The sequence below is a fragment of the Neofelis nebulosa genome, chromosome 13 (assembly GCF_028018385.1).
Source record: "Neofelis nebulosa isolate mNeoNeb1 chromosome 13, mNeoNeb1.pri, whole genome shotgun sequence".
Classification (NCBI taxonomy): Eukaryota; Metazoa; Chordata; class Mammalia; order Carnivora; family Felidae; genus Neofelis; species Neofelis nebulosa.
The window spans coordinates 61,081,034-61,099,468 of NC_080794.1; the positions used below are offsets into that span (position 1 = coordinate 61,081,034).

The 18,435-nt window shown below is 51.4% G+C and overlaps 3 protein-coding genes and 1 long non-coding RNA gene across 6 annotated transcripts in view; 1 reads left to right on the forward strand and 3 right to left on the reverse strand.

Annotated features, from left to right (window-relative positions):
* ARHGAP19 (Rho GTPase activating protein 19) overlaps window positions 1-1,047 on the reverse strand; it is an 81,759-nt gene extending 80,712 nt beyond the window's left edge. Inside the window, exons 1-2 of one of the 3 annotated variants that reach the window (XM_058697337.1) lie at window positions 867-1,047; window positions 74-230 (exon numbers count right to left, since the gene is read on the reverse strand). The gene's annotated coding sequence lies outside the window, so the exon portion shown is untranslated. Of the gene's footprint in view, window positions 1-73; window positions 784-866 lie in introns of those variants that run through there. The other 2 variants (XM_058697339.1, XM_058697338.1) reach the window with 2 other exon arrangements.
* Window positions 1,048-1,342: 295 nt separating this feature from the next.
* FRAT1 (FRAT regulator of WNT signaling pathway 1) lies at window positions 1,343-3,981 on the forward strand. Its single transcript, XM_058697342.1, has 2 exons — window positions 1,343-3,080; window positions 3,181-3,981. The coding sequence occupies exon 1, from the start codon at window positions 1,568-1,570 to the stop codon at window positions 2,414-2,416; it is 849 nt and encodes a 282-aa protein (XP_058553325.1). The 5' UTR covers window positions 1,343-1,567; the 3' UTR covers window positions 2,417-3,080; window positions 3,181-3,981.
* On the reverse strand, window positions 2,543-15,753 carry LOC131493157 (uncharacterized). Its single transcript, XR_009252492.1, has 2 exons — window positions 15,341-15,753; window positions 2,543-2,786 (listed from the first exon to the last, which is right to left on the reverse strand). It is a non-coding gene; the product is annotated as an uncharacterized LOC131493157 (long non-coding RNA).
* On the reverse strand, window positions 12,837-15,285 carry FRAT2 (FRAT regulator of WNT signaling pathway 2). The gene has a single exon (XM_058697343.1). The coding sequence runs from the start codon at window positions 14,942-14,944 to the stop codon at window positions 14,237-14,239; it is 708 nt and encodes a 235-aa protein (XP_058553326.1). The 5' UTR covers window positions 14,945-15,285; the 3' UTR covers window positions 12,837-14,236.
* Window positions 15,754-18,435: the final 2,682 nt, after the last annotated feature.

The window sequence follows — 18,435 nt, forward strand, 5'->3', positions numbered from 1 at the left end:
CTCTGTGCTGAGATTCTCTCTCTCCCTCTCAAAATAAATAAATAACTATTTTGGGGAAAAGAGAGAGGGGCACCTGGGTGGCTCAGTCCATGGAGCGTCCAACTTCAGCTCAGGTCATGATCTCAGGGTTGGTCAATTCGAGTCCCACATCTGGCTTTCTGCTATCAGAGTGGAGCCCACTTCGGATTCTCTGTCCCCCAGCTCCCCTCTCTCATGCTCGGTCTCTCCCTCTCGAAAATAAATAAATGTTAATTTTTTTTTTTTTTTAAGAAAGAGACCATTCAATGATTTTTAGTAAATTTACTAAGTTGTTCAACCATCACCATAATCCAGTTTTGAATCTTTCTCTCACGCTGATGGTATACCTCCCCTGATTGGCTTGTAAAGGCTGGGCCTCTACACTTGGCCACCTACAAGTGTAGAGTTTGGAAGTTAGGCCTGAGGGATTTGGGATTTTGAATAAAGGTCTAAAACCTCCAGGCAACAAGACAGTGAAGAATCATTCTTCCATCCCTCCTCCTTTTAAAAAATGAAGTCTTGGTTAATCATTAAGCCAATCATGATATCTTGAAGAGTTAAACTGATCCATATCTCCATTTTCATCCAAACAGCTTATTTTCCTCTCCTGTGTTCCCCTCAGAGAAGATACTCCCCTGCTGAGCTGAGGCATTCTTAGAACTTTCTAGCTCAGTTCACACACCCACCGCCCAAGACCAACGATCTCCTCCTCTCCAGGAATGTCAGCCCCAGTCCAGGCCCCATATACCCATGCTCCTGGTCAAGAAACATTGCTCTGTGTCCTTTCTTTGCCTATTCCAACTCTACCACCCACCGCCCGCCCCCCCGCCCCCCGCACTCCATCACACCACAAGGTCCTGGGCTTCCTTTTCATCCCTGTCAGCCTCGTTTCCCTAATCTCCAGACAGATCTCTCGCCTGACCCCTTCTCTCCATCCTCGCTTCACTCGCCGGGTCATCACTTCCCAGACGCGGGCACCCGGGACCTCAAAAGCGCAAATGCCAAACCCAGACGAGTTGACGCGCCTAAAGGAGGGGAGTGTGTGGGTGTAAGTGTCTGTGCTTGTGTGTGGAAGAAACCAACTGAGTCCACGCCGGTGTTCATTTTCTGGAAATGCCAACCACGCCCGGCTGACAGAGCGGGTATCCGCAACCCAGTGCACTCCTGCACACAGCACTCAGGGTTGGTGGACTCAGAAGCAGCTAGGTTTCACCCTGCACCCGGGCCCAGCGGGCGCCCCGCCCCCCAACCGTACAGCGCACCCCCGTCCTGGCGCGGTGGTAGGGCCCGGCGGCGACGTCACCCATTGTTTACAAATCAACCCGAGCCGGTAGGATTCCGGCTCCCGCGGCTGCAGGCGCGCGGCGCGAGTGCCTGGCGGCTTCCCGCTTCCGTGTCCGCCCCGGCCCCGGCCCCGGCCCCGGCCCCCGCTCCCGCTTCGGCCTCAGCACCGCTCCCCGCTCCCCGCTCCGCCGCGGCCCATCGAGCCCGGCGGGCCGCCGAGCCGCCAGCGCCGGCCGCCGAGCTCCGTGTGCCCGGGCGGGGGGCCATGCCGTGTCGGAGGGAGGAGGAAGAGGAAGCCGGCGAGGAAGCGGAGGGGGAGGCGGAGGAGGAGGAGGAGGAGGACAGCTTCCTCCTGCTGGAGCAGTCGGTGACGCTGGGCGGCTCGGGCGAGGTGGACCTGCTGGTGGCCCAGATCGGCGAGGCGCTGCAGCTGGACACGGCTCAGGACAGCCCGGCCTCCCCGTGCGCGCCCCCGGGGCCGCCGCTGCAGCCCCCGCGGCCCCCGGCGGCCGTGCGGGCGGACAAGGCCCGGCCCCCTGCGCTGCCACTGCTTCTGCCGCCCGCGCCGGCCGAGGCGGTGGGCCCGGCGCCCCCGGGGGCCCTGCGCTGCGCCCTCGGGGAGCGCGGCCGCGTGCGGGGCCGGGCTGCGCCCTACTTCGTGGCCGAGCTCGCCGCAGGCCCCAGCGCTCTGTCCCCACTGGCCCCTCATCCCGGCCTTGATGGGCCTTCGGGAGCCAACAAGCGGGGCGCCCCGCAGCCGCTGTCCGGCCCGTGCCGGCGAGGTTGGCTGCGAGGCGCCGCCGCCTCCCGCCGCCTGCAACAGCGACGCGGGACCCAGCTCGAATCCCGCACCGGCGACGACGATCCGCACCGGCTCCTGCAGCAGCTGGTGCTCTCGGGGAACCTCATCAAGGAGGCTGTGCGGAGGCTTCATTCGCGACGGCTGCAGTTACACGCAAAGCTTCCCCAGCGCCCGCTCACGGGGCCTCTGTCGGCCCCAGTGCATGAGCCCCCTTCGCCCCACAGCCCTCGCGCGGCCTGCAACGACCCCGGCGCGTCCGGGAGGAGGGCGCAGCTCAAAACTGGCGACGGCGTTCTGGTACCTGGCAGCTAACACCCCGAGTGGCCACAGTGCCAGCCTCTGCCTGGAGGGCAAGGGATTCCGCTGAGGGCTGCATCCCTATTCAGACTGGTGAACTCGCGCAGTTGGAAACGGGAAAATAAGCTAATGCAGACGAGGAATGGAAAAACCGCGAATATTTCCTTGGGGAATTAATGGAGGGCTCCAGTGTGTTTGCAACAGTTTGGTTGGCCCTATTTGTGAGGCAGATTACAGAGCGCACTCCAAGCTCACATTCAGTAGGACTCCTTATTTGGCTTGACCAGCCCCGGCAGTGCAGCTTGCAGTTCCACGCAGCCTCTCGGAGACCTTCAGCCCGGCGACCATGTGGCCACACTCCACGCTTCTCGGGATCGCCGAGCGTCTGAAAGACGAGGATGATCCCAGTTACTTTACCTTTTCAGGGCTGGTTCCTGATCCACTTTGGGGGAGGGGAACACGAGTAGACCGTCATTTCAGGGAGAACCTCAAACTGCCAGACTTGAAAATTTGTGACTCTTAAAAAAAAAAAAATAACGCATCTCATGTCTTTTGGGTGCTGGTTCTTAATACAAAACACGCGGTACCATGAAAGGACTTTTTGGGAGTTGAATAGGAGTAACGTTTTCTCTGTCCCCCGTTTTGCAACTGGCTGCGGTTCTCAGCGTGGCAGGGAAAGGTGTGCGAGATTGGCACGGGAGGCGGGGGCGGGCGGTGCTGGGGAAAGGTAAGGTGGGACGTGGAGTGAACCCTCCTTCCTCTCTAAAATATTTTCACAGCCGTCCCTCTCCTCCTCGGGTTCAAGGTCACTGTTTTCCTGAGCGCAGGCAGGGTTCCGGGGTTCCAGTAGAGCAGAAGAGTTGCCGGGTTCTGCCTGTACTCCGGAGAAGAGCTCGGTGTTTTGCAAGTACTGGAGTCTCCTAAGGACACGCGCACCGCGGCCACCGCGGGTATGGGGAGGCGGGGACGTGACGGGCGCCGGTGCCTTCTGCGGGCAGCCGCGCCCTGGGCTTTCACAGAAACTGCCCAGTCTTAGCCTCGGGTCCCTGCGCTCCCCCCACGGCTCTGCTGTCCTACTCCAAGTGGGTGGCGCTGGTGCTCCTTGGGGCCAGGGCTGGGGGCTGGGGAGACGCCACGTGACGCGCACTCCGGGGACACAGCCTCGCACAACAGCTTATAATGGACTCTCCGGGGCCATTTGCAATAACAGCTGCAATTCCCTGGATAGACGGAGTTGATTTCCTCCCTCTGCCCCTCCCCCAGGCATGCCAGCTCGCCTTTGTAAGTGAAGGAAACCGAGTAGAAAATGTGACCCTCCAAACGGAGAAGCTGCAGGCTTTGCCATTGTGAATCGTGGTAAAGTGCTTTAACATACTGTTCACTTACTCTGAGGGATCTAAAACCGTTTTGTGGGTGTTTTAGTTTTATAAGATTCAATGGCTTGTTCATCATCCAGATGTGGCTATTGACATATCTACACTTCGCACCGGAGTGTCTGGAATTGTGGCTTATCCTGATTGTAGGATTTTAACTTAACTGAAATACTTGTTTTCAATAAATGCGTTGGGTTTTTTGTTGGGTTTATTGTTGGGTTTTATCTTCTACTTGCCCTCGGTGCGAAAGATGCAGAGAACACATTTCTCTAATCCATAAACCTTAAAAACACTTGAAATCCTTGTCGGCCTGCCTTGTGGATGGTAATTAGAGCGCCTTTGTGTCTGAGCGGCTCACTAGTTAAGCAGGGTCTGTGTGGCTGGGCGTGTATTGGTGCTGGCATGAAATTAAATGAAAGTGAGGTCAGGTTTTGGACCAATCCCATTCACTAAAACCTTAGAGCCTTTTGGATTACTAGTCAGTGATGGAGTTTTATGAAGCTGCCTCTGACTATTAGCAAAGGACATCAGTTCAGCCTGTCACTGCAGACTGGGAGGCTCATCACTTTTTTTTTTTTTTCTTTCTAACGTGGTCATTAAGTGGACTCGTTTCACAAGGCAGCCCTTAAGGCTGGGGCAGCTCTTGGTTAGCGGCCGATCAGGAGACAAACCCACGGTGGGAAAGCTGTCTGGCAGTGTCTGAAAGGACTCCTCTCTTTGCTCTTAGCATGTTTGCTGCCATTCTTTCCAGGAGCGGTGACATAACGGCCTGTCTCTATCCCTCCCTTTCTGAGTTACTTCAGCCTGTTCCCTCCAGGAAGGAGCCACACTAGGCAACATATCAACCAGGGTTCAAGGCCACTTATTAAATGGGGACCTCGGACAAGTTGCTCAACCTCTGTGGGCTTTTGGTTTCCTTCTGTACAATAGACGAGAAGTGAGATGTGGAAAAGTTTGCTGTGACTGGCACATACTGGAGAAGAACAGTCTCTAGTCCATACTCGTTCCTTCCCAGGACTGCCCCTTGGTAGCCATATGACTGGGTCCTAGGTTTCTCATGAAAGAAGGGCATGCCATGGTCCCAAAAGTGCTTTCTGGATACAGTTCTTTCTTTCTCTTTCTTTCTTTCTTTCAATTTATTTTGAGAAAGAGAGAGAGAGAATGCAAGCAGGGGAGGGGCAGAGAGAGAAGGAGAGAGAGAATCCCAAGCAGTCTCCCTGCTGTCAGCGCAGAGCTCGACTCAGGGCTCTATCCCATGAACCCATGAGATCGTGGCCTGAGCTGAAATCAAGAGTCAGATGCTCAATGAACTGAGCACCTGGGCACCCCTACAGTCCTGACTTTCTAACTTCCTTCTGGACTCCATGCCTATTGTCTATACCTCCCCATTCTCTCCGCCCCTGATAGTCTGAGATACACCTCCAGAGCGCACCAAGCCAGCTGTTCCCTACATCCTGTCCAGAAAATGTTGTGGGAGGCTTTTCCAGTGGGGCTCAGCAAGGGAAGGGTGATTATGGAGGCTCTAACACTGAGGAAGAGGACACTCCAACAGTGTAGGTGGCTGCCACGACTGGGCGCTGAGCAGGAGGAAAGTGGTCAAGTGCTGACTTCCTCCAGCATTGGAGTACTCCTGGGGTCATCAGCTCCACTTCTTACTGGGGATGGGATTTCCTTGAGGTCAAAGGGTTAGGGGCAATCGAGGGCCAAACTGGCCATGATTTGATGCCACTGCACCGGCCGTGCTGGCTTGTAATGATCAATTAAGGCTAGACTCAACCATGGGGTTCACATAGTACTACTCCCTCCTTAAAAAAGGAAGACTGGAGAGGAGCCTGAGTGGCTCAGTCAAGCATCTGACTCTTGATTTTGGCTCAGGTCACGATTACAGGGTCATGGGAGTGAATCCTGTGTCGAGCCCCCGTTAAGCCCGTCAGGCTTCGTGCTTAGTGTGGAGCCTGCTTAAGATATTCTCTCTTGCTGTCACCCTCTTTCTCTCTCATTCTGCCCCCCTCCCCAATTTGCACACTCTCTCTCTCAAAATAAATAATTTAAAAGGACAACTGGAGAAAACTAATCTCTACTATCAGGCACTTTAAATGCACCGTAACCCTAAACCGTCCAGCTTTTAAAAAATCTTGCAGGCCTTACTAGTCACCCCAAAATCTTTTTTGAAATAAGTCAAGGTTTACATAAATGATTGTTAAGTTATTAGACCACTTTATATATATAGGTGGAAAAATAGTCCGGGAAGGGAACAGGACAGAGTCACCTACCAAAGTCACTTATGAAAGTCAAAGGCCTAACAGAGTCTAGAACCCAGGTCTCTGGGCTCCCAGTTCAGGCCTCTTTCCAATAGACTAACACCGTCATACACAGTCCAATATTGTTCACTGCACAACTCCGCACATATACTACAAGGTGAGTGACACCTCTGTAATTGTCCAAGATGGTGGCCCTGCCACTGGAACCCTGAAAAACATACCCCAGATCCCTAGGCTGAGCTAGGGAAAGCCAGGTACGCCACAACCATATTCTTACAAAATGTTCAGCGTCCTATGAAGACAGCTAGTTGGCCAGAGAAAACAGCCTGGATGAGATAAAAGACCAAGCTAGAAAGTCAACGAGAAAAATACAAAATAAATTAAAACACGGAAACTGGCAAGTAACGAGTGATGTGGAGAAAGGAATGCCACACCTCACAGAGAACTGCACAGTCTGCCACCCCAGGATTTCATTCTAAATTAGGCATAAACGCTACAATATTTGGATTCAGTTTTCACCCTTCTTTTTCCAGCTCATAAGCAAAGACAGGGAATGAAGATCAGACACCACTTTCGTATCCAGCAAAGTCTGTGTTGAACCCTGTGATCCCTTCCTTCCAATCGGAAAAGAGTTACCCTGGCAACTAAATTACTAACTCACTCAATTAGCTCCCCCCTCTTCCACCAATGCTCAGTAATCACAGAATGTCAGCCCAGGGAGAGCTCAGCCTTAGGCGGTCTAGTGCTACCACAGTTCTATTTAGCCATAGAAGCCCAGAGAGGTTGCCCCTCAGAGGTTCACTCGTTTGAACACGGTGCAGGCTCCTGCAGGCCCAGGGGCAAAACCTCTCCCGTGCAGTACATCTTCATGGTTTTCCATCCATCACTGATGGGGGAACAAGTGACCGGCCCTTAACAGTTTCCCAGAAGTAATAATAGATAAGACCTTGGGCTCTGCAGGCAGCCCTACCCTGCCTCCACACAGGTAGCTGTGTGATTTGGGGCAGAGTCACTAACCTAATTAATGAGCTCAATGAACTCATCTGCAAAATGGGAGAAGAAGGGCCTACCTTGGAAAAATTATGTGAGTGTTCAATTAGATAATGCATGGAAGTAAATAGCAAACAATAAGCCCTCGAATAATAAGACATTGTATCTGGAAGCTATTGCATGAAGGTCACGACTTTGTTTTTTGTGGAAAATCCTGCCTCTTAAAAAGGACTTCTTCCATCTGTTTCTTCAAAAGCATAAACCTGTTTCCTCTGAAGACTAGTTGCTTGAGCATACGCCCCTGTTGTATAGGTAAGTGCTAAGGGAAGTATAGAGAACACTTTACTCAGTCTAGATGAGGTTTAATCTGAAAAGGGTGGCAGTGCCCTTCATCCCAAACCTTGAAAGCAGATCAGGACTAGTAGAGTAGGAGCAGCAGGAAATATTACAAAGGGGAGGGTTTGTGCTGAGGACAGCCTGGGACCACAGCTCTTAACGCCCCCATCAGAAAACCCATCCCCTTCTGGAGCACCTGGGTGGCTCAGTCGACCAAGCGTCCAACTTTGGCTCAGGTCATGATCTCACAGTTCGTGGGTTCAAGCCGCATGTCGGGCTCTGTGCTGACAGCTCAGAGCCTGGAGCCTGCTTTGGATTCTGTGTCTCCCTCTCCCTCTGTCCCTTACCCACTTGTGCTCTCTCTTTCAAAAATAAACATTAAAAATAAATAAATAAAACCCACCCTTCTAATTCAAATTCAGGGCTCAGCTGAAGTTCTGTGTGCCCACTCTGTCCACTCGTGTATAACCTGTACTGAGAAACTCATGTAATTTCTTCACAGGGAGTGATCTTGGAGTTCATTTTGTTCTTACCCTTCATTATATTTACTGTCATTATAGGGTTATCTCGGGAACTCATATGTGAATGTCTTCCCTTCCCAAAGAGATTAGATATTCTTTAATGGCAGAGGACAAGATGAAGAGGATGTGTTGGGCAGATTATCAGGCCACTCAGCGTAGGGGATGGTCTGAGGTTGAGGGGGGACATTTATGGTAAGCTAGATCAGTTGCATGGCTGTTATAACATCCGTGCACCAGGTGATAAGGGCCTTGGTGGGAAGAGAGACGAAAAGACAAGACACACTTTGAAAAGAAAAAAAAAAACAAAAAAAACAAAACCCCACAGGCCTCCATAGAGTACCTTGTGGCAACTAAAATGTCAGTTCTGGAGCCAGAAGGCCTGGGTGGCAATTCTGGATCTTTCCTTTAAAGCTCCTTCCTGTGACTTCGGGCCAGTCACTTCACCTCACCAAACCTCACGTTCCTCATCTGTGAACTCCGATAGTAATAAAGTCCCTGCCTCACAGGGTTGTGAGGATTCACTGAGCTAATGCTAGTAAAAATGCTGAGCCAACTGCCCAAAACATAGCTGCATTTAGTAACGCTGCTTTGGTATTGGCATTTAGTAAATATTTGCAGAGCAAACAAATGGGGCGATTTCAACAGACCTATAGAGGCCAGGGGAGTAGGGTGCTTGGGGCATAGTGAGGAGCTGTGGTTCCTAGAAACTCAAAGAAGATGAGAAAGGAGGGACAGCAGCTAAAAAGGAAAAACTGGGCCAATGGAAGGATTCGCTCAACCAGGAGAGACTTGAGCTTGTCTGACGGCCATGGAGGATGTGCAGAGGGAGAAACTGAAGATGCTCTCAGGGGTGAGCTTGCCTGAGGAGGCAAGAAGGCACAAGATGCCCCGTCTGCACAGGTCTGAAGGGCAGGGCTCTGGGGGATTACAAGGGTGGCGTGCCCACTAAGTGACAGCACCTACGTCACAAACTCCTAGCACAGCAAGGCTGGGCACCTGAGAGTTGGCTCTTGAAACCACTTTGTATAACCCATCACGCCTGGGATCGCTGGTGTGTTTCTGTTGTTGTGTGAAGGAATCCTCTGAACCTTCCGCTACAACTTACGCCACAATAGAATGGAAACTAAATCTGGTATCAAGTTTATTAACTGCTCCCTCTTATCAATTAACTGACTCATAGAAGGTAAAATTCACAACCCCAGTCGATAGGCTGTTCAGGCACTTTGTTTGACTTATTGATTTGGGTGGGTTAAAAAAAAAAATCACAAGCTGGTTATCTTCTTGTTACCTTTGGCCTGCCTTTTTGCCTGTTTCTTTTTTACCAGCGAAATTAGATTCCACAACCTAGCACGGGTGACAAATGATTTCCTAGGTTTTCCCAAAAATCTTCCCTGGACTGGAGTCATAATCACCTTTCTCCAGATGCACCATAGATAGTACTTTGCGTCAGCTGGGTTAAAGGGGGGAAAACTCACAGTGCAGATGTTCAAGACCTATTGTTTAATGGTGCTGAGGCAGAGGGTGTAAAAAAGATAGTGAAAATCACGGGGCACCTAGGTGATTCAGTTGGTTAAGCATCGGATTCTTGATTTTGGCTCAGGTCATGGTTTGTGAGATCAAGCCCCACGTCAGGCTCAGTACTGACAGCACTGAGCCTGCTTGGGATTCTCTCTCTCTCTCTCTCTCTCTCTCTCTCTCTCTCTCTCTGCCTCTCCCCTGTTCACACTTTCACTCACTCTCAAAATAAAAAAAATTTAAAAAATAAAAAAGAGGGCACCTGGGTGGCTCAGTCGGTTAAGCGTCCAACTTCAGCTCGTCATGATCTTACAGCTTGTGCGTTCGAGCCCTGTATCAGGCTCTGTGCTGACAGCTTGGAGCCTGGAGCCTGCTTCCGATTCTGTGTCTCCCTCTCTGTTCCTTCCCAGCTCGTGCTCTCTCTCAAAAATAAATATATAAAAAAAAAAAATAGTGAAAGTCACTAAGATCTGATTCCATATACCTTGGACCTAGCCACAGAGGATGTACAGAGATAACGTAGATACATCTGTTCGTGTGCATACACCCATAAGCACGTGCAGACACACTCACATACCCACCATCCCTTACAGTCTCCCGTGGCTTCTCGGTTCTACTCTTTCTGTCTATTCCTATTGTTTACTTTTTTCCCTCCCACATAGATGTGATGAGTTGGTCTTTATAAAGAACTTAGAACAGAGCCTGGCACATGGGAAGCACGACAGACATTAGCTAGTGTTATTACTGCTTCCCAACTGCCAGCGTCTCCCAGGATCCATCCACCCATCTTAGCTCTAACTGCCAAGTCTTTATCTTCAGCACAGCTCTAATCATTTATGAGGCACCAGGCTGCCGTCCCTATAACTTCACACATGAAACTCCTGATCAACCCCCACCCCCACCCCCACAACCAGCTAGCTTCTCCTTGCCACTTCCCTATTTTTCTGGATCTTCTAAGGGCTCAAAACTTGCAGAATGTTACCAGGGAAACCTAGGTCCCAGCCCCTTCAGAAGATGGGAGCTGTCTCAATTCTGCCAGCTCACATCCCCCCAGTTCGGTGCCCAGCTACTCAAAGGGCTAGGGATATCCCAGCCACAGTCATTCCTGGGCCAAGTACTAGGAATGGGCCATCCCAAGCTCCAATACCTTGGAAATGGCCATTGTCTCAATATAGAGAGACACTTGCCCAGGCCCAGGCCCAGGCTTTGGCTCCCTACAGCCTTTGCAAATGGCTGAATCCACAGAGGGGGCTGTTCATGACTAGAGATGTGGGTGGTTCAGGCAGGAGGCAAGAGAATCAGCTTAATGCCATGAGTACAGACCCTGCTCTTCCACCAATAAGTCCTACCTCTCCCCATTGTAGAGAGCAAAGGAAGGTCTCATAAAAGGTGTCAACAGAGCACCTGCCCTTAACAGGTATCACTTCTCTTTCCTTCTACCTTGCTTCTCAGGTCTCATAGCTCTTCTCTCCTTGTCTGCAGGCACCATTCTAACCTCATTCCCAAGTGCTCTTGGGAATAGTGCAGACCCACAGGACATCTGCTCTGGGTGAGACTGCACCATCTCGGCCCTATGCCCTCATCTTAGACAACTCAAGGTTCTAAAAGCAGCAGCCAGGTACCATTTGTTATCCGCGCCCTTCTTAGGCAATTTCTCCTATCTTATGTAAAGGCCTCGGCCCCAAAGCTGCTTGCGAATTCGCCCAGGAGGTCTCAAACCCTGCCGCATCCCACAGCCCCAGCACTTTGCATATATGTGGCTGGTGTTCAAGAGAAGTTTGAGAACAGTGATGCCATTGTGTTAAGGTATTTAGTGGGATGCTCTTAAGAAACCTTAATAAACCCAACATGGGAGAAAATGGTGTCAGGGAAGTCTCATACAGGGGGTACAGTAGACTGGAAGGTCTGGTTGAGGAACAGGAGATCCTAGAACCAGACTGCCTGGCTTCAAATCCCAGCTTGTCCACTTAAAAAGTGGCGACTTCAGGGGCGCCTAGGTGGCTGTCGGTTAAGCATCTGACTCTTGATTTCGGCTCAGGTCATGATCTTAAGGTTTCTGAGATGGCGCCCTGCCTCGGGCTCTGCGCTGTGTGGAGCCTGCTTGGGATCCCCTTTCCCTCTCTCTGCCCCTCTCCCGCTGGGACATGCGCATGCGTGAGCATGCACCCTCTCTCAAAATAAAACATTAAAAAAAAAAAGGTGGTGACTTCAGGCAAGTCAGTCAGTCTCCTGGGCCTCAGTGTCCTCATCTATAAAATGGAGAAAACAGTCTCCACATTATGGCCCATAAAACCATGACATGATGAGAGGATACCCAGAACAGTGACTCCTGGCACATGTATACCCAGTGAATACAACCCCCAGAATGATGAATGCAGAGATAGACTGGTTTGGAAGGTTACGTGGAAGCAGATTTCTGGAAGGAGTCAGAACGAGGGATGTGAGGGTACAGTAGCAAGAGACTGGGACAGCTTGTATTATGGTGGCTAAAGTTAGCGAGGGCAAGTGGGGCACGTTTGGTCCCCAAAGAAGGGGCCGCTCCCAAAGGAAGGGACCAAGGAAGAGGCAGTGGTGGTGACAAGAATTAGCCACTATCATTCTTTGAGCAAGTTATCCCAGACATCCCTGATCTTCATTTAACCCTCCCAACTACCCTATTAACTAGTATTCTTTTATTAATGAGCGAAGGAACAAGCACAGGGTGGTCACTTGCTCATTGTGATACAGATGGGTGAGTAGCAGGGCCGAGTCAAACCCAGTCACTGAACACTACCTTTCCCCTGTGGTCCCCCCATGAGAAAATGGTGGGCAGGCGAGGGAGGAAGAGGTGCTAAGAAGTTCCCTAGGGGGCTGGGTGGCAGAACTCTGGGCTGGACCAAGTAGGAAGGGACTCTACCAGGGTTCCATGCCTGGGGAAAACAGGCCTGAGGACAGGAAAACTTCAGTTAATCTAACCCTTGCCTGCTCAAACCAAGCCATTTTACAACTACCAAATATATCGCTGTGAAACTGGTTTCCCTTTCCTAGGCCAGAGCTCCAGACCAGGTTAGTCTAAAAACAGGAAGAAACAGGCTGGCTTCCCATTCTTCACACACACACAAATCCAGATGAAAATCACCCCACCTCCACCACTCTCCAGACACATCAAGTCTCTTGGCCTCTGCCCTCCGCCCAGAGAGCATTTCTGGAATATGTTCTTATTCCACAGAGGGAATGGAAGCCCATCTAGCAGGTTTTAAAAATCTGGACTTAATTTGCTGATTTCGGTTAACATCAACCCAGAAACAATGAAGTCCTGCAGCTCTACCAGTATTCTACGCTGAGCAGAGATGGCTCCAACCCGTTGCCCAGGTCCCCCCAAGTACACTCACCCTTCATTATTAAGATATCCCCTATGTGTTTTTCTTTCCCCCACCTTCCACCAAAAAGCCAAACATGCTCCAAAACAAAAACCAAATTTATTCAGCAGACATTTTAATTAAGAAATCCTATAAATCAGGACCACCACAATTTCAGACACTCCGGTGCGAAGTGTACGTCAACAGCTACATCTGGAGGATGAACGAGCCATTGAAACTGTTTTTAAAATTTGTTTAGCTACCTTAAAGTTTGGGGGTGGCACTTTCCTTAAAGTGCCGTCAAGTTTCACAAGGGTAAAGCCGGCGGGTTCTCCTCTCGGAGAGTCACATTTTAAACACGGTTTCAGTCACTCACAAGAAGAGCTAGTGACAGAAGAAGGCTGTGAGGGATGAGGACCCACAAAGGCTCAGGCCCATGGCCCCACAGACGGCCAGAATATAGCAGAAAAACATCCAGGGTCTCATCTATCCCATGCAGACACCAGAAAGGATGAAATAACAAAGTCTGGCTGGGAGGACAGGGGAGTCTGTTTATGACTTTCTGAGAAAGCTCAAGGCTAGGCCAAGAGTGGCCTCAGGGAAAGAGGAGGAGGAGTTCTGGAAAGAGGAAAGCACAGAAAAATAACTCTCCCCACAGGTCCCTCTCTGCTTCTGTGTGTCCTCGGGAGACTCCAAAAGGTAGCAAAGCACAGACAGGGCTCTTCTTGGAGCAAGAGAAAGAAAAGACCCAGGGATGAATTTAGTTCTCCCAGGAACCCCACAGCCTTCTGCCAGAGAGCAAACTGTGACCTTGAACCACAGGTGGCAAGGTCAAGTCAGTTAAAAGTCCACATTCAACTCCAACTGGCGCCACCTTCAAAATTCTTCAGCTCCCTCTAACCCCCTAACTGGAGTTCACATCTCCCACCTCCACCAAACACCAGTTGGGTGGGGAAAAGGGGGTGATGGCAACCCAACCACCACCAAGCTTTTACATTCTTCTTCCCTCTGGAATTTCTTTGCACAGCAATTGTAGCACCATTTCCACTAAGCTCTTCCACCAGAAAATAAAATGTTTGCGTGTCATTAGTTTTCAAGTATTGTTAATAAAGCCCAGGCGATACCCGCCCCTCAGAACCCTATCTTTAAACAATCGAAGCACATGACGCCCCCAAGGCTTAAGTCAGGTACAAGTCGATGCCAGTAGCTGCCATAGTTCTCCCAGTTTTATCCCAGGTCATTGGCCCCGAGGTGGCCGAGAAAACTCTCACGCGGCACCTATGCGCCCTGGCCCGTGCATTTCTCCAGGCTCCTGTTCTCCGACAGCCTCGCTGGGGCCGGTAACTTCTTTCTCGCCTTGAGGTCTCTCCCCACACGTCTCTCCGCAGCCTGGGCGGTCGCTCCCAGGACCGCAACGGCGGCTTCAGCTCTCGGTCGGTGAGGGTAGGACGCTGTTGGGTCTGCGAAGCGGTGTCCTCTTCCTCCTCCAGGGGCCCCCGGGTCAGTGCAAAGCGCCAGAAGGCTGCAGGGAGACAGGGTCCGGTCCGCTGCGGCCGCCTCCGGGCCCAGCGGCGCCCACTGGGCTCGTGGCTGCAACGGCAGCGACGGCTCGCTGAAGTCTTCGCACGGCCTCCTTGATGAGGTTCCCCGAGAGCACCAGCTGCTGCAGGAGCCGGTGCGGGTCGTCTTCGCGGGCGCGCGTCCCAGTTGGGGGCCATCGTCGCTGCTGCAGGCGGCGGGAGGCGGTGGCGCCCCGCAGCCAACCTCGCCGGCACGGCCCAGGCAGAGCGCTGGGGCCTGCGGCGAGCTCGGCCACGAAGTAGGGCGCAGCCCGGCCCCGCACGCGGCCGCGCTCCCCGAGGGCGCAGCGCAGGGCCCCCGGGGGCGCCGGGCCCACCGCCTCGGCCGGCGCGGGCGGCAGAAGCAGTGGCAGCGCAGGGGGCCGGGCCTTGTCCGCCCGCACGGCCGCCGGGGGCCGCGGGGGCTGCAGCGGCGGCCCCGGGGGCGCGCACGGGGAGGCCGGGCTGTCCTGAGCCGCGTCCAGCTGCAGCGCCTCGCCGATCTGGGCCACCAGCAGGTCCACCTCGCCCGAGCCGCCCAGCGTCACCGACTGCTCTAGCAGGAGGAAGCTGTCCTCCTCCTCCTCCTCCTCCGCCTCCCCCTCCGCTTCCTCGCCGGCTTCCTCTTCCTCCTCCCTCCGACACGGCATGGCCCCCCGCCCGGGCACACGGAGCTCGGCGGCCGGCGCTGGCGGCTCGGCGGCCCGCCGGGCTCGATGGGCCGCGGCGGAGCGGGGAGCGGTGCTGAGGCCGAAGCGGGAGCGGGGGCCGGGGCCGGGGCCGGGGCCGGGGCCGGGGCCGGGGCGGACACGGAAGCGGGAAGCCGCCAGGCACTCGCGCCGCGCGCCTGCAGCCGCGGGAGCCGGAATCCTACCGGCTCGGGTTGATTTGTAAACAATGGGTGACGTCGCCGCCGGGCCCTACCACCGCGCCAGGACGCGGGGGGGGGGGGGGGGGAGACGTGCGACCAGGGGACGGGTTACTGGTCGTCGCGGGCAGCGCAGGGTCGCGGCCGGAGCTTTCTGGTGTTTGCTCTCTGTACCTACCTAGGAGGGGCTCTGGATCGTTGGGAGAGCTGCGTCCTTTTTCCGTCCGGTAAGCAACACGAGAAAATGAAGACTCGGAGGTGGTCTGGGTTGGTTTCTCCCACTCGCGGACACACCCACCCACACACCCCACCCCTCCTCCTCGGACGTTTCCTCGCTCCCCACGTGTCAGCAACGCTTGGGCCTGCCCTGCTCCTCCCCCGCGCACCCGCAGTCACCAGGACCTGGTGTAGTGGGGGAGGGGCGGGTTTCGCCGACAGTCCCGGTTCGCAGAGCTGGAGGTGGGGAAAGGAGGGGGAATTGGGGTGCGGCGGCGACCTTGCTAAGAAGAGCGGGATCATCTCGGGGTAGGGCCTCTGAGACTTCCTCTCCGTCTTGTCCTCAAGTCCCCAGGGAACTTGGGAGAGAAGGACACGCCACCGCATGGCTAAAGAAAAGTTGATTTTGTTCATTAAAAAAATTTTTTTAAAAGGTCAAATAGAAATATAGGACGGTGGAAAAAACCTCTCTCAATCATAGGACTCAAACATGTTCACGTTAAAAAAGAATGTTTCCTCTCCAGCCTTTTTCTAGCAAAGTGTATTTTACAAACAGCCACACGTACAACGCACGCGCTTTTCCACTTCTCATTACACCATAAATGGTGTTCGTGTTATTGCATGCACTTTGAAAACCTATAATGATTACATAAGTTCTCATCAAGTGTTTGTTCCATAAATTATTTAACAATTCCTTCAGCGTTTGCTGTTTACCAAATTTCACCACTGTAAGTGCGTGACTAACATTTCTTTGCGTAAAACTTTTTCCATATTGATGATTCTTTCCTAAGACCGTATTCCCAGGAGTGGAATATTAGGTCAAATTATATTTTAAGGTTTCTGATAAACGTGGCAAACTGCTTTACAAGGGTTGAGTACATTTACTCTCCCGTCATTAGTGTTGAGTATTAAAAGTTAAAAAAATTTTTTTTTCTGATTTCATAGGTGAGATTGACATCTCCTTTGTGTTTTCATATCTTTGATTTTTACTTAGGTAGAGCAGTTTTCTAAATGTTTGTTAACCAACTGTACTTCCTTTTTTTGTGAATTGTCTGTTTCCTAGGAAGTTTTTCATCTTGAGCTTTTCTTAGTATTTGCGTGACTCTTCTACATAAGTTTAGTTAACCCTTTTCTTCCACATTTTGCTCTATTTCTTCAGGTTTTTTTGGCCCTTTACAGTCATGTTTTTGTGACTAAAACTTAACGAATTTTAATGCCCCCAAATCTACAAAATCCCTTTCCTTGAGACTTTTAACACAATGCTAAATTTAGTCTTCTTGTCTCCAGCAAGTTATTCAATATCGAGTTCTATTTTCCTTAGTGGGTTTTTTTTTTTTTTTTAATGCCTTGTTTGTTTGTTGTTATTTTCAAATCCATCTGGGATTAATTTTGGTCAGTGGTGTAGGGAGACAATATGAAATGATTTTTTTTTTTCCCCCAGAGGGTTTGCCAGTCAGGGCTATATATCTTCATTAGGACAGAGGCGTGGGGACAGTGTGAACAAATTGCTCTGTCCTGGTGAACTCCTAGCTGCTGGTTAAGCTGCTGGGTGTGAGGACTGGGTGGGGCTGGGAATATTTTGATCTGTCTGTTGTGTGGAGTTAAAAGAACCCTGTACAGGTTGTACAAAGATCTAGATTGAAGTCTCTCGTTCCTGCCACATCCTGGGTGTGTGGCTCCTGGCAAATCAGTTTACAAGTGTTTTCACTTGTAAAATGGAAAAAATAATCCCTGCCCTGCCTCCCTCTGAGGATTGTTTTCAGGATCAAATGAGATAATGGGAACAGGCTTTGTCAGGCATTACACAAATGTAATGTGGGATTAGGTCCAGTGATTTACTAACAGAGGCCTGGCTCAGTTCCCGTGAATCCCCCAGGGAAACAGCTAATATATTAATGATAAATGCTCCCCCTTGCAGCCCACTAAGTCAAATGTACCCTGAAGGCATTACTTCCTTGAATTTACCCTTGAATTCTGCCTCCTGTCTACCCTGACCTGCACGTATTTGAAGCCTTTTGAAGTCAGCCCAGAGGCTCCCAAGTCCCCAGGTATGTCACCACAGCTAGTTTTGCCGGTTTTGGTGACAGATCCTTTCCCAACTGGCAGCCGTCCTCCTCCGTCTCTGTGGAGGGCTCTTCGCACACTTACTGATGAGGCTCGGAAACCATTCCCCCAAAGAGAGCGATTCTCATTTTCATTCTGATGCTACTTACTGGAGTATTTCAATGGGAATAAAAACTAGGGGAGGGCTTAAGGATTTCACTAGAGTTAAATGGTAATTTTTTTTTTCTCCTCTCTGTAAGATGATGCCTGCCTGTAAGTAGAGAAAAGCAGTTTTATGCTCCATTGAGTTTAAACATTAATGGGGCTGGTGTAGCTATTGTCTCTAACCCAGCATCCCTGGAAGTCGTTTTTTGTCTTCTTGTCAGGGTAATTCCCATAGTGTTCTTAGCACTATAGGAAATGGAGCTTTGAGATGACATTCTTTTAAAAATCTTCCCTTTGTAATGTTGCTTTTGTGTGGAGATTGCTATGTAAATATGCTGGAGCTTGGATATTATACTCTTCATTATAGAGATGAATTCATTAGGGAAGACCAACTCCATTTTCTGGGGGCACTTCTCTGGGGAGCTCTGAGAAAAGGAAGTGCTATGCCGGACTAGTGGGAGGCAGAGAAACGCCCTGGATTAGGAGTCAAAATACAAGATGCTAGAGAGGCTCAGATGCAATTAAAAGTAACAAGAGGGCATCAAGGAGGGACTGGGGAGGACCCTGCGTTGGGTATGCTGGCTGCCGGCCTGGAGAGATGCTCACGGAGGGTATTCAGAACCACCGTGGAAGGACACAGAAGTCAAGGGTTTTCTGCATTGGTGTAGACTACACTGAAATCTTTCCCAAGGAACTGTTTTCCACATGGATTTTGCTTTCAGTTACGTGCATTCAGAGACATCAGCTGGGGTGAAGAGGGATGAACACTGGGTTTATATTTCCACCTGGATCCAGAAGCTTCATCCTTCTGTGCCTCAGATTCTGAATGTGTAAAGTGGGGGATGATCC